The sequence below is a fragment of the Vespa mandarinia genome, chromosome 10 (assembly GCF_050613455.1).
Source record: "Vespa mandarinia isolate Hongniang chromosome 10, ASM5061345v1, whole genome shotgun sequence".
Lineage (NCBI taxonomy): Eukaryota > Metazoa > Arthropoda > Insecta > Hymenoptera > Vespidae > Vespa > Vespa mandarinia.
Window position 1 is genome coordinate 1142775 of NC_140819.1, and position 26413 is coordinate 1169187.

Consider the following 26413-nt stretch of genomic DNA (forward strand, 5'->3'; position numbering starts at 1 on the left):
TGTTACCAACGAGCAGAAACGTAGAAAAGGAAGAACTTAAGCAAAAGAAATAGAGAGAGAAAGAGAGAGGAGAGAAAGAGGGAAATAAAAGAGAGAGAGAGAGAGGAGTGAAAAGCAAACTGTTTCATCGACGATTTGCACGTCCCTCAGCACTTCGTAAAACAAATGCTCACCCTCTTCATCCCTTTTCCTCGTCTCTTCACTCATATCCCCACTCCAAGCCTTTTCCTTCTCTACGCTAGCTCATCTAAGAAGTCGTCCTGACAGTCGTTACTTTACAACCATCTTACACGATCGTAACAAGCGCGCTTTAATACCGACTTTACTGCTGCCTACGAACGGAAGTTTACAGTTTCTACTTCCCTCTTCTTCTTTTCTCTTTTTCTTTCCCTCTTTCTCTCTCTCTCTCTCTCTCTCTCTCTCTCTTTCTCTCTCTCTCTCTTTCCAATAAGAATGGATGGAAAGCTAACCAAGGGATAGTCGATTCTTCTTTTACTCTCACGCTTTTCTTTTCTTTCTCTCTTTCTTTCTTCCCCCGTTTTTATCTTTGTCTTTTTCTTAGTTTTGCACGACTTTCAGCTATGAAAGTATCCCACCGACGACGTCAAGACTTTACTAATTTCACGAGAAACAACATCGACTACGTATTTTCCTTTTCTTCCACTTTTTTTTTCGTTCATGTCATCCTGTCGTGTTGAAGTGCTTACGATCTTCTTATATCCTCTATAAAAGCTCGAGAACATACAATATTGCTAAAAGACAAATGTATAATCTGCCAGAAATGGTTTATGAAATTTTATATGAATTAAATGTATTTTCCAAAAAAAAAAGAAAAAGAAAAAAAAGAAAAAAAAAGAATACAAAAAATTAAAGGAAACAATAAAAAATAAAAAATTCTGTTTTTGTCCATGTAGAATTTTTATTCGCGATGTTTTGAAAATTCAGGAAGTAACGTTTTGATAAATTCTCTGTACGAATGTTTATCCGTCAAATGTTTCTTTATTTTTTAACGCTTTAATACAACCATTTTATTCGCCTGTATTCGTAAACGTAAAATTATATTACTTGAATAAATCATCGAAACATTCTGAAAATGCTTATCTTCCTTTGTGTTTGTTCTGTTATCCAACTATCTTACTTTTAGTCGATTTAAACACTTTACACTCTTTATGCCCAAAGTAGATTTAAGCTTATCTTAAATTCAGTGAAGAACTTTATGCTTACCCTCGGAGACTTCTCTGCACGTATGAGGCAAAACTGCGTTTATGAAGAATACTTAAGTCTGTGTGTAAATGTGACCATGTTTATATATATCATAAAAGCACCTGTAGCTAATAGAATACAGTGGTTCTCAAGCTTTGAAAATATTGAAGTGTTTTATCATCCCTCTCCATCGTTTGTTTTCGAAAACGATGAATTTTTAGTTTACGAATCGCTTTTGTAGAAAATAACATCATAATAATCCTTTCTTTATTATGTTATTATCAAATTTAAACAAAAAATTTCTATGAATAAATATATAATCCAACAATTATAATGGTAAGGTAATTATTTTAGATATTTTAGCTTGTTTATGTGCAGCACTATAAATTCTACGTTAATTAATACGAATTTAATACTGGAAGAAATTAATACAGCACTCAGTAAATTTGAATTAAACAGAATTTTATTTCTATCCTTACAGGATCTTAATAACTTCGAAGTCTTATTAAATATTTTTTTTTTCCTTTTCATCGAAGAAGGAAATGTTAATAAAGTTTTTTCTAAAAGTTCTTCCATGGTTTTTTTATTTTTATGAATTTCAGGTAGATCTTGAATCTTCAGTTTTTTAGCTTGCTTGCGCATGCATTATATCAACCACGTAAACCACTTTTCGATTGTATCGTCAATGTACTTACGTTTCGAAATAATACTTTTCTTATTTTAGCAAAACTGTTTGTTTCTTCGAGAAAGAGATTCTTAAATAAAAGTATTTACAATTTACCCCGATTCATCCTTAATAATATTCATAAAACTTTTTAATATATACTTTTTCGAAGAGAAGAACAGCAAGAATATGCGAACAGTAGATTGCACTCGAAAATCGATTACGTTGTTTTAATTAAAGCATCAATTTGAACCGATTTACCTTAACGCGAGACAGAGTTTCAAATTTATCGGTCACACTCGAGATCGAAAGCGGGATGCAAACTGAATGAAAATATTTCAAACGGGCGAAGTGAAAATCAACGGTGTCTTTGAAGGCTTTTGTTATACGTATTATTTTATGCTATCGACCGTGAAGCAAAAAAAAAACAAAAAGCAAAAAAGAAAGAGAGAAAAATTAGTGAGACAAAATAAAAAGAAAATCAGAACAGAACAAAAGCCAAATAGAAAAAACATAAACATTGATATCAAATCAAATTGATATCACGTTCATCTCGTTTGGGATTTATTTAAATAATAAACAAAAATAAGTTTTAGTAATGTTATCCATTAAATAAAGATCACTCTGTCATGCGCAATAAGGTATTAACGATTCACAGCATCGTGAAATTTTTCACTGAAACGATTTGACGCTGATTATAGATACCCTTGAGGAGTGGAAGTTGGTGTTTTACGGTACCGAGACATCCTTGGAATTCAACGAGGATTTAGACAAGGACAAACCAAGCATGACGAATGTCCAGCCGGTGGAAATCCAAGACAATACGGCTACTGATGCAAGGCAGAACGTAGTAGACACAGAAGGTGATCCTTGGACTGGTAGCCAACAGGTAGAACGAGTCTCTCATCCTGAGGTACAAAGGCCAACAACGGAGAACCAGACAAACGGATGCGCCAATCTCGATGCCAGAAATGGCAGGTGCCTAGGTGGGTGCCTCATACTACTTCTTCTAGCCTACCTGCTCGTTGAGCCAAACTGCGGATCCTTGATCGTCGATCGCTCTCCCAAAACCGTGGACTCGAATCTCATTCCTAATTCGAACGTGACAGTTTCCCTTCTTTCGGTCGACTCGATAACGACGAGAACGACGACGATGACGACGACGACGACGACGACGACGGAAAAAAAAGAAGAATGCGTCGTAGATTCTTCGATAGGCGGCTCCTCGAGCATTCATTCGTGTTCATGATGACTTTCTCTTATGGTTTGATTCTATAAAAGAGAGAATGAGTGAACGTAAGTGTGAGAATGAATGAGTGAATCTGCTGAGAGAGAGAGAGAGAGAGAGAGAGAGAGAGAGAGAGAGAGAGAGAGAGAGAGAGAGAGAGAAGAGGGCCTGAGAAACTCTTTTCTTCGCTGAGGAACTCCAGATCTTTTTGTTTTTTTTTTTTTTTTACTACGGATGATTACGAAGACATCGTGAAGATACAAGACATCGAGCTTAAGAATCCCATGGGTTCGTTCATACGAGTTCCCAAGCACGTATCATCCGTAAACGAGAATATACGAACAAGGAACAGCACGATCCCGCGAACGACTTCGCCTAATCTTTAGACGTATGTCGTTTAGTATTAGGGTTAGCCAAATTCTTTGTCTTCGTCTCTATCATAAATATAAAAGAGATAGACGAGAGAACGGGGTAAAAATATCGTGGTTAAATGGTGCCATTAATGGTAACTTCTTATCTAAAATGTCAAACTTGACTTCAGTAATAATTTATAGAAATGTTCTAATATAATGAGTTAATCCGCTCTATCATTCGTTAGTATTTCGTTAGTCGAATACTAATCAAAGTTTCGTATATTTCATCAGCACTATATTAATTGTTTAAACTATATTCGTTTCGAAAACAATATTCGACATAGAATTACAGAAAATTTTAATTGAAGATATTCAATTTCGTTCAAATACTAATTTTCCCGCTTGTCATAAAAAAGAAACAATGCTCCTTAAAGTCGGAGAGATTTAAAAAATTTTATATTACTTGTTTTTGTATTACGGCAAAAAAAAAAGGAAAGAAAGAAAGAAAAAAAGGGAAGCACGTGTTTGCACCTTCTACGTTCGATCTAACGGAACTGAAAGAAAAGAAAGAAGGAAAGAAGAAATCAAAACTAAGAGATTCAATTTTGGAGTGAACGCGCTTCCAACAAAAATCTTGTTCGATATGCCATATATGTAAGAGAAAGAAAGGAGGAGCATCAAGTTCGAAGGTATGTTAATGTGATCTGTCGAGACACTTTCTTCCTTCGTACAATGAGATAAGTAAGACAGCAAAAAGAAAAAGGAAAAAAAAATAAAAAGAATATAAGGTACGGCGAGAAAAGCTGCCATTTACGAGATCGCGATCGAGCGTTTTCACTTATGGTCAATAATACATGATCGATCGATCTATTTCCTATGTAATTCTTATTAATGCGATCTATGTACGATCCTATTTGAACGTTGCCTCGCGTATCTTCTGATACATATATATATATATATATATATATATATATATATATATACATACTTATTTAAATACATACATACATACATACATGCATGCATGCATTCGTCGATGCGTGAAACATTGGTGAATTTGTAATCCACTTGGAAGAATTCGAAGTAGATTGTCATTTTGGATCTTTGCAAGGATTCAATGTGTTCCATGAAAAAGACAGAGACAGGGAGAAAGAAAAACATATTTCTATATCTCTTCCTCTTTCTTTTTCATTTGTCTTTAATTTTATTCTCTTCTCCTCTCTTTCTCTCTCTCTCTCTCTCTCTCTCTCTTTCTCTCTCTCTCTCTCTCTCTCTCTCTCTCTGTCTTTCTCTCTTTCTCTCTCTCTCTGTCTCTCTCTGTCTCTCTCTCTCTCTCTCTCTCTATCTCTCTCTCTTACACACACACATACACTTTCTTTGTGACTTATTTTACGTTTTTCACTTCGTGTATATTCCATCTTGGATCTTACATTTTCTCGTTTTCTCATTTCTTTGTTTTTATTTCCGCGTTTCTTTTTCTATCTTATCCTTCCCTAGGGAAATATCCGCTGAGCCATCAGCACTGCCGAAACAATGAACTATATACACTCTCTTTGTCCTTCTCTTTCTTTGCTCACCTTCAATGCTTTTGAGAGAAAGAAATTTTCACGATTGAACTTACTCGAACGTTCATATCGAATTACATATTTTTTAAAAACTTTTTGCAAGCCACAAAACATGGCTGTTCCTTTTCTGTGAACTCCGAGACGAAAGCTCGTAGGTTTGATACATCACGTACTACGTACAGACGTGTATGTGTTTTTGTCGAAAAATAAAAAAGTTCATTCGAGAGACAGTCCGCGAGAAAGTTCGTTAAGTTTCGTTTCCAAACTAAACGACTGGTGGCCGTTGGATTTTGTAAAAATCTGGCAAGTCTATAGACAAAGAAAAATAAAAGAGGAAAAACAAATGTAGATCAGATTCGAAAAAGGACGAATTTTTCCGTCCAAAGAGAGAAAAAAAATTGATCGTTCGCTCGACATCAAACTCAACTTCATCGATATTGGCTAAAAATTTTCGTTCACTATTAAAACTCACGTATGTTGATATTTAAAGATGTATAAACCCGTATGTGTAGAATTCTATCTCTCTGTGTATTCGTCTGAGTGTGTTTTTCCTGTTAGATCAAAGGACCAAAGAGCTTTGCAAAAACGTTCCCGAAGTATCTATAGAAAAAGGAAAAATAGGAATGCCCGTACTGGAATTGACTAGAAAGCTGGTACTTCCGATATAAAATGAAAGTAAAAAGAAAGAAAAAAGAGCATACAACCATGAACACTCTTTTCTTTTTCCAAATTTTCAACCAAATCGATTGGATAATATCGATTGCGTTTACTATAAAACGTTATTTTATCATCGTGTCGTCATTTGGCAAAAATTACATCTGCAATTGCTAATAGAGCCATCGAAAAATGATAACAATTAATTATATAGGACAAGGAAAGAGAACGTATCAATAATTAATTAATTAATTAATTAATTAATTAATTAATTAATTAATTAATTAATTAAAATGGATTAAAATAAATTGTTTTGTTTTACTCATATTAAATACGAATTTCAGTTATTAAATTTCGATTAAATAACAATTATAATTAATTTGCAAATTTTCATCTTTCGATATTACAACGAATATCTTCAAAGATGGACAAATGAAAATACAATATATACGTACTATAAGAAAGATTGAATGAATGAATGTTAGTACGCATTCAGCTCGGATAATACGTTTTTTCGTCCTTTCGTGTCCACCAGCAACGGTAGCAAACAGCAGCAGCAGCCTTGCTACCGATTTCTTTTTTATTTTGTTACGCTGCTTTACCCGGCTGGTGCTGCTGGCACCAGCAGCACCATGCTCAACTCACGTTCCTGTAGAACATCCAGGCAGCATGAAACGAATAATTCTCTCGGTTGGCGTTCGAGCGGACGAAACGAAACGGAAAATCGAGAGAAAAGAGTCGCGTTGCTGCTTCGCCTACGAAACGACCCAGTTTTCGATTCGTCGTTAACCGGTATGCTTGCTCGTTCTGGCCTTGCTCGTGCTAGATCAAATTAAACCTTCCAAATGTCTCTTTCTTTCTCTCTCTCTTTTTTTCTCTCTCTCTCTCTCTCCCTCTCTCTCCCTCTCTCTCTCTCTCTCTCTATCTATCTCTCTCTATCCATCTCTATCTCTATCTCTATCTCTATCTATCTATCTATCTATCTATCTATCTATCTATCTCTTTATATATATATACATATATATATATATATATATATATATATATATATATATATATATAGCTACAATATTTTCCAAGGGCAAGCTCACTGATTTCCCCGTTTAACACGAAAAGTCGAACATTTCTCTCTACCGTTTGTCTTGAATATTCTTTTTTTCTTTTTCTTTTTTTTTTCTTCTTTTCTCTTCTTGTCATTTTTCCTCGAATTTACCGAATTTAACCGAAACACTCTTTTCCTATTTTTTTCCGCTTCTCTTAATCGTTATAGCTATCTCCTGGGTGAAATTTTCCAAAGAAAAAAAAATTAGTTTCTTTATGTAAAATGTGTCAAACATTATTCTCGAGTTTTAAAATCAAAGCGAAATCAAAGAGAGTAATCATGAAAGAACACCCTTCATTATTATATCTATTTCGACAATTATCCAATTCGGAGTTTTAAAAGAGAAAGACGCCCCATTCGACATCTACAAATGGTTTTGTATTTATTGAAAAAATATCCAAATTTATTTCTTCAATCGAGTAGGTTTTGTAATTCAAACAACGTTCGAGGATTGTTCGAATCGTTTTGAAAAAATGTTATTAATATTTTTGCTGTTATCCAATTGGCATATTGGTAAAGGAGATTCTTTTATCGTATTAATGAAAAATCGTTAATTACTAAATCTTTTTATTCTTGGAATGGCTTGGAATGTATTTCACTTGAACGCTTAAAACTGTTCTAAACTTTGTAAACTAATCAGAAAGTGAAAGTTGTTCGATCGATCGATCGAAAGTAGATACTTCATCGAGAAACATTCATCGTTCTTGTTGCATTATATTTCATATCATAATCATAATCGAATGCTGGGCGCAAGAATGGCAATGTGACATGCGATAACGGCAACTGATGGTCATTCAGGATGGAATAATTTATCGCCGTTATCGATTAATCGTAGAGGCAATTTGTCGCATATCAGTTTAATTTGTAAGGGTACTATATCGCATAGGTTTACGACTCTCCGATGATCTTTCATTCTCTCACTTTATTTGTCTTCCTTCCCTAATAAAACGACCCTAAATTTTCCTCTATTTAGCTTTATCGATTGCTTGATCATTGCAATCATTGAGAGATGTCATCGAATCGTCGTTTAATTGATAAATATTGAATTTATTAAATTAAGAATTAAGCCGATGATAATTCTAAAGAGTAAGATTCGTGATTTTTTTATTGATCGTTTTATTAGTTTAGAAACATAGCATATAAATTATCTTCCTAATTTGGATTTCAAAGAAATAAGAAAAAAAGAAATAATATTCTTATAAGATGAAAATGTGTCGCTAATGTATCGTTCGAAGTGATGTTCCTAAATATTCGTACTAATTTGAAATTCGAAAGGGAAAAAAGGGACTCATAGAAATTTTTTAATGTTCGCCCTTTCGAAGTGTAGTGCATTTAGTGCCCTTACATATCGTATTCAAATCGAATTACGTTCTTCCCTATCTTTTTCGTTATCGTTTTATGAAGTGAAAAAAAAAAGAAAAGAACAAAGGAAATAACGAAGGACTGTATCTTCTTCGCTAGATCGATGAATACACATTTTTGAAATCGAATTTTAATTATAAATAGTGGCAACGAATCTCTGTGATTATCAATAAATCAAATAATAATTAGTGTGCCAAAATCAATAAATCACTGCTACTATTAAATAATCATGTATTTTCTTAATCGTCGATCGAATCAAAGATTTAACATTATAACATCGTACGAGCTCCATATTCGAATTTAGTGTTAATTCGATATATAAATAAAGAAATATGTATGAATCGATTAAACGACGAAGATAGAGATAACGTACGATTTGATAATCCCGTAATTTAATTTTTAAATATGCTTCCTCGTGTGTCTGCAGGTAGACAAATTTCGCGATTAATGATTAATTATGAATTAAAGTGCGTAAGTTATAAGCTATAAGCTAACAGTTAATACGTATCTATTGTGATTGATTGACGTACTTACATACATCAACTGTTTCTTTGTCTTTTTTTTTTTTTTTTTTTTTTTTTTTTTTTTTTTTCATTTTCTTTTCTTTTTTGTCATGATCGTACTTATCGTATATTCATGAACTTCTTAGTGATAAAAAGAATAATTAGTTCGTATAACACGATCGCTATTACCGTTGATTTTCTTTAGAATGTTAGTAGGTCTCTCGGGTAGAGACGGCCAAAAGAACGATATGTGCATTTTAAAGTATAGCATTCATTTATATCTAAACATTAAGTAGTCTCTGTTTAAAACGAATTCGTATTGTGGGTGATTCGCATTAGCGCAAAATGTTGTGGGAGAAAAAAGTTTTGAATTAACGGCTTAGAGCTTTTCCCATTATTTTTTCCTCGTTAATTTCACGATTGGACGATAATAGGATGAAATGAAAGTTTTCGCAGGGGAACAAAAAAAAGAGAAAGAATACTCGATTATGATTTGACCATTTTTCTCAATACTTTTTTTGTTCCTCGAAAAATAAGATAAAAATAATTTAAAACGATTGCTATGAAAGAGAATGATAGAAATGAAAAAAGCAAAATTCGATTTGACTCAAATAACGAAATTTTCCAACTACGTGTTAACTTTCTCGCAATTTCGTATATTTTAGAATAAACTATCCCGAACTCTCTTGAAAACGTCAAATAATTAAACATGCAGATGAATTTTGTAGAATCTCCATTTTCTTTGTTCTTACTATTTACGGATATATCCATTTGCTTTTATTAAACGGAGACTACCGTAAAATACATCGGATCGCTATTTCGTTAATTTAACTTTAACCTATCTCTACTTCGCCATACATTTTCAACTTGTAACTTCTTTCCTCTTTTCACGCGTGTTCCTCCTCTCTCTATTTATTTAAAGAGGCACGCGAACGTATAGCGAGCATTAGTTAAGAGAGTACGCTTCCGTATTTAATAGATAATTTTTTACGTGTAACTGTCATATTTGTTGAATATTATGTGATATGTATTTATATATAAATATATACATATAGGTATGCCTATAATAATATAATATCATAGTTTAAAACGATCGAAGATATCGGTGTAACAAAATACCGACTCGGCCATCGTCGACGATAACGATAATAATTTAATGCTAACGACAAGCTATATTTGATTATGCAACAATGTGATCAAATGTTTAGCTTTTAACTTCCTTACAGACACAAGTTATGCATTGCGGAATGCTCTATTGAACGGATTACTAGGACAATTAAAAAGGCATATATAATGCGTGATAAAAACTCGGATATATAATATACATATATTATTTTCGTTGAATACAACGTTAAAGGAAAGATGTAAGAGAAAAGAAAACAAGGTATGATTTCAACAAACAATACATTATTTAATCAAATAATATACTATATAGTATACAATAAGACAATTCCGTACTATAACCAAACTCTAAAGAAAAATTTCTTTCGATTTAATTTTATTTGAAAGATAAAAGTTAAAAAAAATTTATTTCGTTTCTTCGTTTTGTAAATTACAATTCTACGACTATACTAACTTTTTTATTTTTTCATTTTTTTCTTTGTTTTTATTCTTATTTTTATTGTTTGGTTTTGTTTGAAACAGAACGTCCAGTTTTTTTTCCGGACACACGCGTTATATATATTCTCGCGTATATATATAAATATATATATATATATCAGACGCACATGCATATAATGTATTATAAATGTACATAAGAAAATAACCATAGACGAATTTATTGGAATGTCTCGTGCATCGCAACGGGAAAAGAGAGGAAAAAGAAAAAGAAAAGAATTTTCATACGACGGTGGAACGAATTGATAGCTACGCTCCCTTAGAAATGATCAAAGTGTTTCGTTGAAAATGAAACTTCGATGACCCTTCGGCTGCACATTTGTACTGATTTTGCGTCTTTGATCGAGAAACAATAAAAGTGGTATTTTATTCGAAATTTTCGAAAGTGACGCATCGATGTTTAGAAAACTCAAGCGATAGAAGGAACGTCGAATTGACGATCGTGTAATTAAATTTCGTACGATATTTAAGCATAAGCTAACATTTTCTAAAAATACCTCATTACCTTTTTTCATAATGAGAGAACGCGACTCGAGGTAAAGGTAAAGTGAAAAAAAAAAAATGAAAAAAAGAAAAAAAAAAGAAATGAATAACCGATGTAACGGCTAAACGTTTCTTCTTTATGATACTTCGACGCTGATTTGATACTGCAAAGTCAACTGCTACAACGTTTTTTGTAAAAGCGTGAATTAATAATCGTAGCAGGATAAAATAGAAAAACAAAAAGAAAATAAAAAAAGGAAAAACATTAATATTGAAAAATTCGAAATTTCATCGACGAAGTCGTTCGAAATTTCTTTGAAAGGTTATAAGGATTGATGAAACTATTTTATTGAATTCGAAGAATGTCAGTCAATTAAATGAATCAGCGTGGAAGCGTGTCAGCTTTTGAATAAAAAACTTAACAAAAAAAGAAAAAAATGAAAGGAAAAAAGAAAAAAAAAATTAATACTAATGGTACGGGCGTGTGGCTACTTGGTACAATGGACGTTGAATGTGTTTTAATTCGTTCAGGTGTGACGTATCTTCCAAAATGTACAATACTTGTGACGTCACGGCGGGACAGACGGATCTCCAGAAATCTTCTTAAACGCTGTAACGTTTTGAAAGCATGCGTTTAATTCAATGAATATTTCTTTTGTTCTCTTTTTTGCAATTTATTATAAAAATGATTGTCTAGATTTTTTTAAATTTACAAAAAACATCGAACGAAGATTCTCATTTTTTCTTTCTTTGTTGTTCTTTCTAAATATACCAAACGACATTTTTTAATATTCATTTATATCAATTGATATCGCGTTAAATCATTTATGAGAAATAAAATAAAAATCAAAAATCAATATCGATGGTCTTCCGACGTTGTTCCTCCGTGTACGATCCGCCATATTGTTAATGTATCTATTGTAAATCTTTGTATGTATTGTAAAATGTATCTTTGCTTGGAGAGGCGACATATCTTAAGTTATAGTGTTCTTCAAAACATGAAAGAAATAAAGAAAGGACGTTCCTCACGACACGCTCGCGTTAATATCCTTCATACGGTCTTGATTAAGAACAACTCACGAATGGTTTTTTTCTTTTCTTCTTCTTTCCCTTTTTGTTTTTTTTTTTTGTTTTTTTCTTAATGAAAAGCAATGCTTTCGAACAATCGATGTGTCATCCTATAAAGATTATCTAGTATCGACAAAAATTTTTAGATAAAAAGATAAAGAAGACCGAAAAGGGGGATCGGACGTGAGCAGGTCGCGAGGATTTTTGCCACATACATTTATGTACACATATACATAATAATATATTGTATAAGTAATTGCAATTATTATGGAATCATTATATGCGATATTGAAATTTGTATATCATGAAAGAATTAAAAAAGGAAGAATATCCTGAATACGAAAGTAAATCGAAATTCTTAATTCTAATTAGAAAGAAAAGAAGAAAAACGGAGAAAGAAGGAAAGAGAACAAGAAAGAAAAACAAATCATTTTTCAAACGATCCCCTGGTAAACGCACATTCTGCTGGTACGAAATAGAACCTCAATCAAACTCCCTTTTCCGTGTTTTTCGTTCGGAAGAAATGTTTTTAACGACCGATTGCAAATACCGAGAAGATAAACTTTTCTACGTACATGAGATCAACGAACCATTTATTTTCAAATCGTATGAAACTGTAATTTTGTTCTTTTTTTTTTTTTTTTTTTTTTTTATATCCAATCGTTAACTCGAGTATATATAAATTGAAAAAGTATTTTCGTCGTTACCATATAACATTTTTGCTGAATTCGCAAACGTTAAAAAGGATGGTTATATTGCAAACTATAAAATGATGATCGCGTACTCTGGTAGTGAACCAAAAATCAATGAAAACCACCATAAAAGAGAGAAAATCACGAAAGATATTAAAAATCAACCTTTATTTGTTCAACGCAAAAAAAAATAATTCAATGAATTTTAATGTAAACTCTACGAACACGCATGAGTTCGCGAAAGGGCCGTGCTCGGCTCAACGCGGAATTTTTTAATTTACGTCCCTTACATACATTTTTTATCATCGTTCGTATTAACCGTATTTCAATTGACTCGTTCCTTGTTTTCTTTTTTTTTATTTTTTTTTTTTTTCTTTTTCTTCTTTTCACTAAATTCTAAATTCAATGAAATTCTATCTATTAATAATTTCATTTGTGAAAATAAACGAAAATAAGAAAGAACGAGAAATCTTCTTTCCTTTTTATGCCTCTTTGCTCTTATGATTGCTTAGCAAAATAATGCTTGTGAATCGCATATTTATTTGAAACTAGCATAAATCGTGCATCGATATTTACTTTAATACGCACTTCTGTGAATGCACACGCTCTATATTCTAATTATTCTAGCTATAATAAATTTTCAACAATTCCTTTTTCAGCACCCATTTTTAATAGGACCAAACTCATTACAAGATTCTATAACTTTAACGACGAAAAAATAAAAATTTATTATCGTGCAAATTGAGATCTTTTATAAATATTCTATAATAGTAACAGTGAATAATTCTTAGTTTGACTTTTAGAAAATACGTGTACTCACTTCCTAAAGAAAATGAATGAAAGATACCGCATGAAAATAATTTCTCGACGTGCACGTAAAATGAGATTATTATAATTTTAATTTTTACGAACTTATCACACAGCATAGCTATATAGATCGTATACATTTTAAAAGCTCCCTTTTGAATATCACATGCACGACGATGAACGAGATATTTTAGAAACCCCTAAGTCATAACGTTCTGAGTAATTCCCAATCAAAAAAAAAAAAGATAAAGTAAAATCTTTTAAAAGTCGAAACGAAAGTTAATCGTTCAAAAGAAATGAAAAAATCCCTTGTCGTCTATGTGGAAATCGCGTGTCATTCATCTTCTACAAGATGGAAGAAAGAATATCGTGTGATCCCAAAGAGATAGGAAATAGGTAGATTATTTTGTTGACGCTTCAATCGTCGTTTTTTTCCCACGTCACCCCCCCCCCCACTACTTCATAGCAGGTTCACGAAACGTATTTAGGTACTCGTTGGGCTCTTCCTGGGCGGAAGTTGCGGCGCGGATTTTCTCAACTCAGCCACCACCATCACCAACACCACCACCACTACTACCACCACTACCACCACTATCACCAACATCACCACCACCACTATCACCAATACCAATCACATCCACACTCAGTACCAAAAATAAACCTATCCTTCTGATCGCTTCACCAGCACGGTGAGTCTTATTTCTCTACTCTATATAATTCCGATATTAAATTCTGTAACCAGATACAGAGTCGGATTAAGGATCATCACTTTGAACTCCAAACTATCTTCCCGATATTTGTAAGAGCCCTCGATTAAAGGATTAAAAAGGTCGAATGTTTCACTTCAACTTTCTCTACGAATTAAACAAGAAAAATTTGTTCGCGTTAAAAGAAAATATATATATATATATATATATATATATATATATATATATGTATGTGTCTGTGTACTTACTTACGCACGCGCATATGTACTTAATTAGAAATATCTATCGTTCTTTAACTAAGATACAAAATTTCAAGATCTCCTTTGTCTCTCGCTTTGCCCTTAATTCGACTCTGATCGTTTGCTTATTTTACTATTATTATTATTATTATTATTGTTGTTGTTGTTGTTGTTGTTGTTGTTGTTATTGTTGTTATTGTTGTTGTTGTTGTTATTGTTATTGTTATTATCGCTAAGTGCTTGCTCGTGTTCTATTTAACTTATTCATTCGGATCGCTTGCTTTGTCTGGAACGTATGTTTAATTATTGCCTTGGAAAAAATATTAAGATATATACAGGAATTCGTATTGGGATCTTTCGTTCTCCTAGATAATTTTTAAAATTTGTATGCCTGCCGACGAAAATTGGGTGGGAAAGGTGTAAGTATTATACATATCTATTCTATGATCAACGACCAGCAAGGCAGAAATTCGTATTGGAACAACCAACTTGTATTTTTGTCTATTTAACATTATAAAAAAAAGAAATAAGAAACGTATTTAGATCAACAAAGTTCGAAAAATTTCTTTCAACAAACTCAACAAAGTTTCAAACATTCCTTATTAAGTAAAGTTTTTTGGTAAAAAATTTCAAATAGTAGGCTCACCGAATGGCATGAAGCTTCATTCGGCTTGTAGGGATGAAATTTTAAATCCACTTGAAAAAGGGAAATAAAAAAACTTATTCAACTTATAACTTAACTTAACTTTTAAACTTATTCAATGCCCACGAACTTTTTTCACAATTTTCTTATATAATCGAAACAATAATATTATAGTTAAATTTTGTGTGAAAAAATTTATATAGCAACATTTGTATGTGATTGTATAATAAATATCTCCATTGATATCTATGTTTATACAATATCCAATAATAAACATTATAATTTAATAAATCGAAAAGGACGTTCATTACGTTTAATCTCAACTTTATGTGTTCATCATGTATGTTCGATTTAATAAAGCGAACTATAATTACACTCTAAACAATGTACATAGTATATATGTGTATGTGTGCGTATCATTATTATTCAAATCCAAACAGAATGTATCTAGATATTATGTGCTTGCGTGTATCGTATTTATGTATTCCATGTAGAGCATTTTCAATTGCTATGAATTGTACATCGGTATTGCGAATATGCCGAGATGTTTATTTCCAGCGAAAGGAAAGTAAGCCGATTCTTCGATGAAAGGTATTCCTTTCTGATTGGGACATAATCGGTCACGAAAAGTGAGAAATTACTTATCGCATTACAACAGTACTGTCGAAGAACAACGTAATGATGAAACGAGGATAATGAAGATTAACGAGACACAGGCCTACTTTCCTCTCGTTGTTCTACGTAGATGTAAAAGAAAACAAAACGAAACAGTGTAAGCCTGTCTTTTATATAGGAATGCCTGCAAAACGCTTTACGTATTTATTGTGGATATTTTCTGCATGTTTTTACAGTTTATTGGAAAAGCCTTGCTTAGAGCCATCTCTCATACGTAGTAGAAGGTGTATTGACGAATATCCTATGAGTTATTTGATGATAGTCTTTCTGTTTTTTCCTTTTCTTTTTCTTCTTTTTTTTTTTTTTTTTTTTTTTTGATTTCTTTAAAAACGAGTATGCATCAGTATCAGAAAGTAGTTACTTTAGAATATTTATAGAATCACAATGGAGAACAGCATGGAAAACGAAGGTGTGTCATTTTTCAGAGTGCAAGTCCAAATGGTACCAGTATGAGGATAAATGTTGGCAAGAATGTCCGATCGGAAGCTACGCCATTGCAGAGGAATCTACCACCAGAAAGGTATGTGGAAGGTGTCACTATTCCTGTCTGACTTGTTCCGGAGCAACCGACGGTGAATGCACAACCTGTCATTCTGATTCCAACCTCTTGACAAATTTCGGCGAGTCCCAATGCGTTCTTCAGAATCTGGCATGGCGATTTGAGTCAACGATGTGGTTCTATTGGCTAACCATTTTCTTTTCGATTAATGCGTTGATCGTTGTCCTAGCGATGATCTACATCGGTGTCAACTGGTACATCAGAAGGAATAATTCTTCAACGTACGATTACAGTAAGGTCACTTATTCGAATAACGGTGACGCTCGAAAGGTTCGACTCGACGATTGCATTTCTGATAGCGAGTAAAACGTAACCGCGAGAGATGCAAATTTCATTATCCCTAAGACCCTATGGAAGTCTGCTCTCCAATGGGGATACAGTCGACTGTTTTAATGGAAATGAAGAGAACGGGATAGGATAAGGAGGAGGAGGAGGAAGAGAAGAAGGAAAAGAAGGAGGAGAAGCAGAAATAGTAGATATCTGCTAGATACTTCCATGAATGTTAAACGTTCGTTTGCCGACAAGAATGGCGAGAATAACATGATGCATTTATTCTCTGACTGATATGATTGTAAAACATTCCAACTTATAAAATTACAATCGAATTACGCTGATAGTCCTTGTTATAATGATGATCTCTGACAAAATACTTTTGATAGTCCAGTGATTGTTTAATCAAATTGTATATGTATATACATATATATATACATACGTACATATATACATGTGATACAAGTAGAAATGCAGAGGCTTGTTTTTTCATTTCTTTTCTTTTTACGATCAATAAATACAGTATTTTATTTCTTTACCTACAAAAGTGGAAGACTATTGAACGTATTAAAAATCATCAAAAAATGTGCAAAGACTTTTCTTTAACAGGATTAATTATATTAGCTTGACCACGGTCAAATGGACCAATGAAATAACGTGTTTACTATTGTAATTGATTATAACATGTTCGATATATTGCATAATTGTTAAGTAAAACTTTGACTGCAAAAGAACAGAATGTAGGCTAATATTGGATGATATGACTTTTATATATATACATATATATATATATATATATATATATATATATATATATATAAATAATGTACGAAATATTGTAAATATATCGATAAGAAAAACACAGTTTTTCGAGTGCTTTATCTAAATAATGCGATATATCATGTTACTGTTAAATAATTTCACACTTATACACTTGTAATATTATATTATATTATTATTCATTGTTACCACAAATGTACATGTTCCACGCAATAAGAAGCATCGCGGTATTGATTGTTTTTGTTAAATATGATAAAATATAAAATAGAAATGAAAATATTTCGATTACTTGCGTTTTATTTTATTCCAATAGTTTTCCTAATCCTTCTTCATAAATCATTCGTAATTAAATTCATAATTTCAATTAGAATATTTTTATTGGTTTAATCAAATTTAATCAAATTATTTAATCAAATATAAAAATGAATAAAATTGTTTTTATTCTACTTTGCAGTTTTATAATATACATACAACATATATAAATTATGTTATATCAATATGGGCAAATAGTAATCATTAAAGTGGGAAATACGATAGTACAAATACGAATAACTATTAGCGATAATATGATAAAAGAAGAATAGTATATATACGCAATATACAAAGAAAAAATAAAAAAAAGAACAGAAAAGCATTTTATTAATAAAGCATTTTATTAATTCCAAATATAATAATATAATGACCTTTTTTTTCTTTCCGACGTTATATATTTCGTGATAAATCTCGATTAATTAATTTTAAGATCAAACTTTTTCAGAAAATAATGTATCCTTCTCTCAAAGTACTTTGATTTTTTTCCAAAGTAAGAACTTTATCCAATATCACTTTTGATTTCACCGGGCTATAAATAATCGGTCAATTCACGCGAACAAATCGTTTAGTAAAAGCCAATTCTGTCAAAGTCAGCGGATGACCTAGTTTGATGTTCAAATAATTGATTCGATGATCCAGAAGAAACGTGCTAATTGTGTAATCAAGCATCTTCGTAACGATCTCGCACTTGTAACGTGACGCCCTCGAGGTTTAATAATTAACAAGCCATTCCTGCGTGATATCGCACAACGATTGCAACAGCGAAATTAATTGGCAGTGAGAAATGCAGTACTTAATTAATGGACTATACGCTTTACATAGAATAATAATTAATATGACCTTTGTATTTTCTCTTCTCTCTCTTTCTCTTTCTCTCTCTCTCTCTCTCTCTCTTTCTCTCTCTCTTTCTCTTTCTTTCTCTATCTTTCTATCTCCCTCTTTTTCTTTCTCCCTCTTTTTCTCTCTCTTTTTCTCTCTTTTATCTTTATATGCCTTTTTATTTTTTTGAACCATTATCGTGTACGATGGTAATGCCAAATATAATGGATATTTGTATGATTCGTACATTTTTTTAATCAATTTAATCAGCAAGATATTAATATACTATAATATTGAAAATTCTATTTGAATCACAATATTGTACCAAATAGACATCTTTAAATCATAGAATGAACATTAAACCATAATAGACACGATCTTCTCTTTCATTCCTTCTGAAAATGGAAGCAAGAATTCTACTAGCAACGAAAGATATTTCGGATTCATTAAGAACGTAGTAAGAGAGACGGAGAGCAAAGGTAAGCAAATCCTTGCGTTAATTTACAGAGAGTTTGTAAGTCTCAGTACAATTTAATGAACTTTCGACAAAAACGTTTCTTAATAACGAAATATAGAAATATCCGAAAATTAATTAAATAAGTAAATACTTAAAATGGACCAAAGTTCTATTCGACTAAGTAGTTCATAAATTGGATGTTTAATGATTTTTCAATACGGTACTAAATTACGATCTTAATAAACGAATAATTGAATTTCGATATTTCTCATCTTAATTCGTTCGTGAACGAACATATTTCAGAACGAATCTTTTATTTTTACGAGACTTCAAAAACTTCCTTTATCTCATAGAAAATTTTAAAAGATTTTTAAAAAGTTCTCAAATTCCTGAATTCCTACTGCAGTTACGAAAGGTCTTAGTGGACCTTCCTTTTCAATGCAATCGACGAGAAATTCGACCTTTCCTTGAATATAAAGAGTTCATTCCCAAAAGAAAATTACTCACACAAGAATTTCATCTTACCGTCGATTAATCAAAGAGCGATCGGAAAAAATTTCGAGCGACTATGAGGACTATGATGTATATAACATCCCGTTGAATGGTCCATGCTATAGTTGGAATTCATTCGTGTCATTGATTTCAAACCACAGTATACTTCTCAAGGACACAATCATCGGATGTTCCGTATGACACAGAGGTCCCTCTTCTACCAACCGCAACTGTTTGTCGCGGTAGAGAGAGAGAGAGAGAGAGAGAGAGAGAGAGAGAGAGAGAGAGAGAGAAAGAAAGAGAGAGAGAGAGAAAGAGAGAGAGAAAGGGAGAGAGAGAGAGAGAGAGAGAGAGAAATAGAGAGAGAAAGAGACAGACAGAGTGAGAGAGATATTCGTTATTCGCGATTGCTCTTGAATGAACGATCGAATCGTTAATAACGAGCACAATCTCGGCTATAGGCTGCCGTGGTTATAACGGGCTGCCCACATGTCACGGTTCGATGACAGACGTACGAACGCAAAGCGACCAGATTAATTGGCGATAATTAGCAAACAGTTACGCGCTACGCGTAACTCTCTCTCTCTCTCTCTCTCTCTCTCTCTCTCTTTCTTTCTCTCTTTCCCTCTCTCTCACCCCCCCTTCCCCTCTCCACCCTTTCTCTCTCTTTCTCTCTCTCTCTCTCACTCACTCATTCCTGTTCCACATTTCCAACTGAAAACTAGACGCGGAACTCGAAACAAAGCGACGACAGAATGTATTTCGCTTACCGATTGCAACGTCATTTTCGATGACGGTATTGATCGAGTGCGGTTTTACGGTGTAATGGTCTTTCGTAACATAGTAAATGCGGAATGTTGAAATGACTTTGTAACATCGTTACTTCGGTATGAAGTTTATACGTGCCGAAAATTAATGAATAAAATAAATTAATAGTCCGAATAAAAATACAATTTACAATTAGTCGAATTTCAGACAGTAAAGTTAGGATGTATATCGAACTGTTGATATGCGAAACATAATTTAAATTGATTAAAGAGTGCAAAATAATATTTTTTGACGAAACCAGGAACACAGAAAATTTTATAAATATTAACTGACGCTATGAAATACGTTTTATTGATTTTTACAGCTTTCCAATATCAAGGAATAAAAGAAGCTCATTATATAAAATAATTTGAAACGATGGATTTCTTCGAATTAAACCTTTGATAAATTATTAGGAAAGTCCTTCAATAATCGATAAAATCAATGAAAGAAATCAGAATCGGTATCTCTCACCGAGAGAAAAAGAGAAAAAGAGAGAAAGAGAGAGAGAGAGAGAGAGAGAGAGAGAGTCGTTCAGTTTGAAGAATTGAACGTCAAACTATTTCTTTTTGTTGATTTCATGGGATAAGCTCTTCCGGAGGTCGAATAATCTCGCAGTCCTTCGTATAGTTAACGAGGGAGAACCGAAAGGTAGAAACTTTTCTCTTCTTCGGAGGAATCGAGCGAGAACAGGCGAGAGAGAAAGAGATAGGAAACTAGTATAAAAGGATCGGTCGACTATTCTCGCGTGTCGGTATTCTCTCAACCCCGTCGTTGATGACCGTCTTGATGGTTGTAGTGGTGCGGTGAAATTTGGTTTCGTGCCAAACGCCTATGTACTCTGAGACGACGGCGCAGACTATTTACTCTCTTTTTATTTCATGTCGTGCTTAGAAGGGCAAGTGGAGGGATGAAAGGGAAGACATAGAGAACTGAGGAAAAGGGGGCGGATAGACTTCAAGAAAAGGAAAGATGCAAGTATTAAAAAAAGGTGAAAAAGAAATAGAAAGTGAGAATAAAACAGAAAAAATAGAAAACAAAAAAGAAAAGAAAAAAGAAATAAAAGAGAGAAAAGAAAAAAAAAGAGGAAGTATACAAATATATATTTCTTTTGCTAAAAGTATAACTGTATTTTGAAAACTAATTGCGTTTGAAAAATATACCTAAAAAAAGAATATAGTTATATAATAATTCTTTTTATAATATATCAATTTACATAACATTTTTCTTAAACAAATTTATATATTTAACTCTCATATGCATAGCTTCACACTGACTTAGTTTATAATTACGATTTATTTTTTATTCTCTACGTATCTAAGGTATCTTCTTTCATTTTTTTTTATTTAATTTGTTGAAATCTATCTCAAATTCAAGGAATATATAGTACAAGATTTAGAGGTGTCCGTACTCTATCGGCTTCTTTGCTAAAACATCGAGTCACATACCGTAGTTTCTCAGTTAACGAATCGCTGCAACTTCGTTTCCATTTCCATTTTAACGATGTCTAGATGTATCCCAACGAAAACGACGACGGCGACCACGACGACAGTGACGACGAAGACGTACGCGTACAATTTCGTCGCATACGTGGAAACCTAGGCATCATTTAGTCGCATTCAATGTGCAATGCATACCGCAAATGCAAATACCCGAATAGACCGTTTTCCGCTTACGACTCCTATTGTTCTATTAACCAACACAGTCCGTCGTTCTCTCAACCAACTCGACGACTTCCCTTCTTCGCAGTAGAGATACACCGAAATTTCGTCGACCAACTTCAACGTTTGTTAAATATACATGCTTCCTGTCTCTATCTCTCCTCAAACCATATCTATACTTACTTATACGTTTATGGTCCATATGAAATTGTTCAAAAGTGAATTTGATGATTAAAATATCAGGATTTGGTACTAATACAAATATAATAAAATGAAGAAAGGATAAAAATCATTTTTACTCTTTAAACCGATCATTTATTATTAATTAATTAAACAAATCTAATCCTCTTAGTATTAGATATTTTTTATGCGAATATAATGGATGATAAAAGAATAAAAATCATTCTTATTCTTTAACTCGATTAATTTAGTTTTAATTAATTAAGAAAATCTAATTCTCTTTAGAAAAATACTAAGAGTGACATGATTTAAACAACTATCATGATTATTGACACACATTTTATACATATTATCAAATTGGAGCATAGATTTTCGTGACGCAAATCCTTCAAAAGGGAGAGAAAAAGAAACATCGACAGTCTTAGTGGTATGTGTGGCAAACGAGATTATTGATTTTTCCTTCTTTCCATTCTCATTATTTTCTTTTTTTCTGTTTTTTTTTTCCTTTACTTGAACTGGATGATCCCTAAACGAGGTTGGGGTAAAAGGCAACATAGGATAAGAAGAGAAGATGCTGAGAACGGTGGCGGTGTGCAACACTGAGTTATTCAATGGAACGCAGAGAACGGCTCTTATACGTATATCACGAAACGGTTCCCATGGGACTCGTAACGTCTCGTTCCGTCTCACCTTGTATATACGCTGTCGCGATCATGAAACGTGCCGCGCGAATTTCCTGCCCGTCCACTCTGTCCGTCGTCTAACAGGACTCGGCCCTTTTCCCCAAAGACGCAGAGCTTTCGACATTCGATGTCCTTCGTTAGAGCATCTGTTCTTCGTAAAACATAGTTTTACTGTAGGATACATGCTTCTCTATCTAATAGACACAAACGATTTATCGAATATATATATATATATATATATATATATATATATATATATCAAAATTTATGCGAATTATATGAAAAACGTTTGAACTTTGTTCAATCTTGTTATATTAAAGCACTTCTTTAGAATCAATTTATTCAATATTACCATAGATGTTATGAAATAATCATCTTTAATATTACTTTTTTATTTGTTTTTTTATTTATTTATTTATTTCTTTATATATTTAGCAGTTTAATAAAATTATCAATGGCTGGAGTGACTGAACGAATAAGAAAAGATGAAAATTCATAATTAACGTGATTCAAGAAATCTATTTATGCAAAGTGAAATATATAAAATCAGTACGTTTTTCCAAGGTTTCCTACCTTCTTTTACCAAGTCATTCTAACACGAGTGACTTTTCAAGGGTAGGACTCTCTTACTTATTTATATGTGCTTAGTTAGCCGGAAAAAAGCCTTTTGACTTCAGCCCGTTTTGACTACCTCTTTCATTCAACCTGACTTACCTTAAGCACACTCACGTTTCCAAGAAATACGACATCGGATTTTCGCCCTCGGCGAATCGTTTTTACTTTTTCTGAACAAGTATCCCCCTTGCGTTACTTTAAGAAAATTTCTTACGAGTTATTCGCGGGAAGAAGAAAAAGAAGAAGAAAAAGAAACAGAAGAATCGATATTAGCATATATTTGCAACTACAATATCTACAGTTAAATTAATAAAAACAATTGTAATGTCTTAAAAGTTTTCATTGAAATGAATGACCGTTTCGTTCAACGAAACTCATTAGCATTATCACTTTTCAATTAAGAAAATGAAACATTCTTCTTAATCTCACAAATTTTATGCTAAACTATTTGCTTATATGTTTTTACATCACGTGAAAATTTTTCTATAAATGACGGAGAAAATTAAATGCATTTGTTCTTGTATACTAATAAAACGTTTACGAGGATAATCAGTTTTCATCGGAAAATATTTCAAGGCGATTAATTTCTTGCGATTAACGAAGGAAGGCCTTCTCTTAGGTCAACTAATTTTTAATTTTTAATTTTAAACGCAATCAGATAGGATGTACAAAAGTAAAAGTACATAAAATAGTAGATACTCTTCTACTTCGCCCCTTACCTTTTTTCTTTTTCCAATTGCAATTAAATGAACTTTCTCACTTTGGGTCACTTCGCCGTCTAGACATTCCTAACTTCAGTTGAAAAACAAAGAAGACGTAATTGTACGGCTGAGATACTATTTCATCTGTATTATATCATCTAGCTTTAAAAATGAAAACTTTCGCAGAAGCCAAAACATATTACTTTTTATGCAACTGGTAAAAAAATTATATTATACGTGAATCTCTATGTTCATATTTTTATTTCGTGAAATGAATTTTACAAAAATTAATTGATAGACTGATTGAATGTTATAAACCTTATTTCTTGGTATTATTGAAATTTTAATATAATCACTAATAATTATATTACTATAGAATTTTATAAAATATTATATTTCCTTACTTTTCAAAAAAAGAAAGGAACAAAGAAAAAACGAGGCAGTCGGACAAAAAGAGAGAGAGAGAGAGAGAGAAAGTACAAAAAAGCTTCACGAGATCTTCGTAATTAAGCCTGCACGGCTTGTTAAACGTCTACTTTCTCTAAGTACTTCTTTATGTATTTATATATATATGTACTCACATACGATTGTAAGTAATTAATGAATTCTGTGGTGCCATATATAACAAATTTTTCCTCTTAACCGGAATATTAATAAATTTTGAAAGTTTTAAAAAGTCCTCGTAAGTGGATGTATAACCAGGATCGCTGAGCAATTTTGGTAATGGCACTGCAGTTCGGAGTATTGCACTCTGAACAAAAAAGTGAAGCACCAGGCCATGAGCCAACGACTCTCTTTCTCTTTCTCTTTCTTTTTCTGTTTCTCTCTCTTTCTCTCTCTCTCTCTCTCTCTCTCTCTCTCTTTCTCTTTCTCTTTCTATCTATCTCTTTCTTTTTCTATCTCATTTTGCTGAGAATACAAATTTTTATCTATAACCTGTGCATATATTGTTCACGTTAATAATCAAACAAGCCATTCGTCTATCCCTTCGTTTATTACTATCTCTGACGATGAACTTATGACTACAAAAAAAAAGAAATTAACTTCTCTCTAGTGTAATAACATTACTATGTTCATTGCCGTCTTTTTATCGATTAATTAAAATTTTTGTCGATCTTTGCTTCTCGACGATCTCGGATATTTGATAGTTTGAGTTCTCTTTTCCTTTGTTCTTTTCTTTAACATTTTGATTTAACATTTCAAAATGGCACCGAGTTCCTTGCATACTTTCGATATTAACAGCTGTATATATGTCCGCATTACGAACAGCTGCGAGCTGAGATCGTAAATGCCGAGAAATCTCTAAAAAAGCAAAGAGCTCGAAGTAAAATGACGATCGAGCGAGTTCGAGTAATAAAACCTGCAGCGGTGGAAATGCAGTTTGAATTTAAGCGATTACTTTGCGGATGAAGTCAGAAAAGTTTCCTGCTATTACGCACCCTCGAACTTCTTATTCACAGCCGATCTCATTGGCTGTTACTTTATTACTTTCATCTCCATATTCTCCTTTGGACTCCATTATTCTATTCTACCATTTTTCTCGTACAATTTTATAGCACTGTGAAAAAAATATTTTCCATTTTATTTGATAAAGACACTCTCAAAATATATTTTCACGATATTCCTGAATCAAAATTTATCATTGATATCTGTAATAAGAGTGATTGATTTTTTTTCGCGTAATTCGAACGATGGATATTCGGTTTATGAATGGAAAAAAAAAGAATTGTTATTAATACCTCGAATGTTAAAAAAAAAAACACTTCCAATGTAGCTACAGTTCATTTTGTTCTTTAACTCTTTGAAATAATAAAAAAAAAAAAAAGAATAAAACATATTTGGAAAACTAAATTTTTTAAACCATTTTTTTGCGGCATTGTGTAAACGATAATATTCATTTTTTTGTTCGTCTAGATGCGGTTTATAATACTTAATCAAACAGTAGAAATTATATTAGTAGCGTTATCTATTTCAAAGTGGAAGCATGTATACATACGTATTTGGAATTTCGTTGCCAAAATTTATCCCAAGCTCAACGTGCAACGTATACAGAGTTCGTAACAATAATTTATCAGCCTTACCGCTCGACGACGTCGACGTTTCCTTAGATATTTATGATCGATTGCTTTCTAATCTATTGTAAGGCATACATAAGGCCATACAACGATGAAAATTATTTCTATGAGAATGATATATTTATATATTTATTTTTTTCTTTAACATACCATAATCAAATATTTAAAAAATTGTTAATATTTTTCGTTAACAAAAAAAAAAAAAAGAAAAGAAAAAAACACGTTTATATTTCTATTAATGAATAATCATAAATATGTATTATCTTGACGGAAGATCTACAATAAAATCGACTTGTTTTCCACATTGATAACAATATAAATATGAACACGTTCATGTATTGTAACGATTAATATCGTGTAATGTATTGATTATCCGCAAGCACCCCGAGAACAGAACCAATCAGCGCTAATAATAGGAACGAGGAGCAAGCCTCTAT

The 26413-nt window shown here is 32.4% G+C and overlaps 2 protein-coding genes across 3 annotated transcripts in view; one reads left to right on the plus strand and one right to left on the minus strand.

Moving 5' to 3' along the window:
- The window catches only part of LOC118444725 (furin-like protease 1), a 176993-nt gene extending 159823 nt beyond the window's left edge, over window positions 1-17170 (plus strand). The window contains exons 12-13 of one of the 2 annotated variants that reach the window (XM_035873277.2): window positions 2569-2853; window positions 15991-17170. In XM_035873277.2, the coding sequence (XP_035729170.1) occupies window positions 2569-2853; window positions 15991-16430 (725 nt within the window). In that variant the 3' untranslated portion in view covers window positions 16431-17170. The remainder of the gene's footprint in view (window positions 1-2568; window positions 2854-15990) is intronic. The other variant, XM_035873276.2, reaches the window with a different exon arrangement.
- Window positions 1-26413, minus strand: part of LOC118444724 (dynein axonemal intermediate chain 2-like) — a 93240-nt gene that overhangs the window by 32914 nt on the left and 33913 nt on the right. Inside the window, exon 2 of the mRNA XM_085659722.1 lies at window positions 2886-3139. Within this exon, the coding sequence (XP_085515848.1) occupies window positions 2886-3100 (215 nt within the window). The 5' untranslated portion in view covers window positions 3101-3139. The remainder of the gene's footprint in view (window positions 1-2885; window positions 3140-26413) is intronic.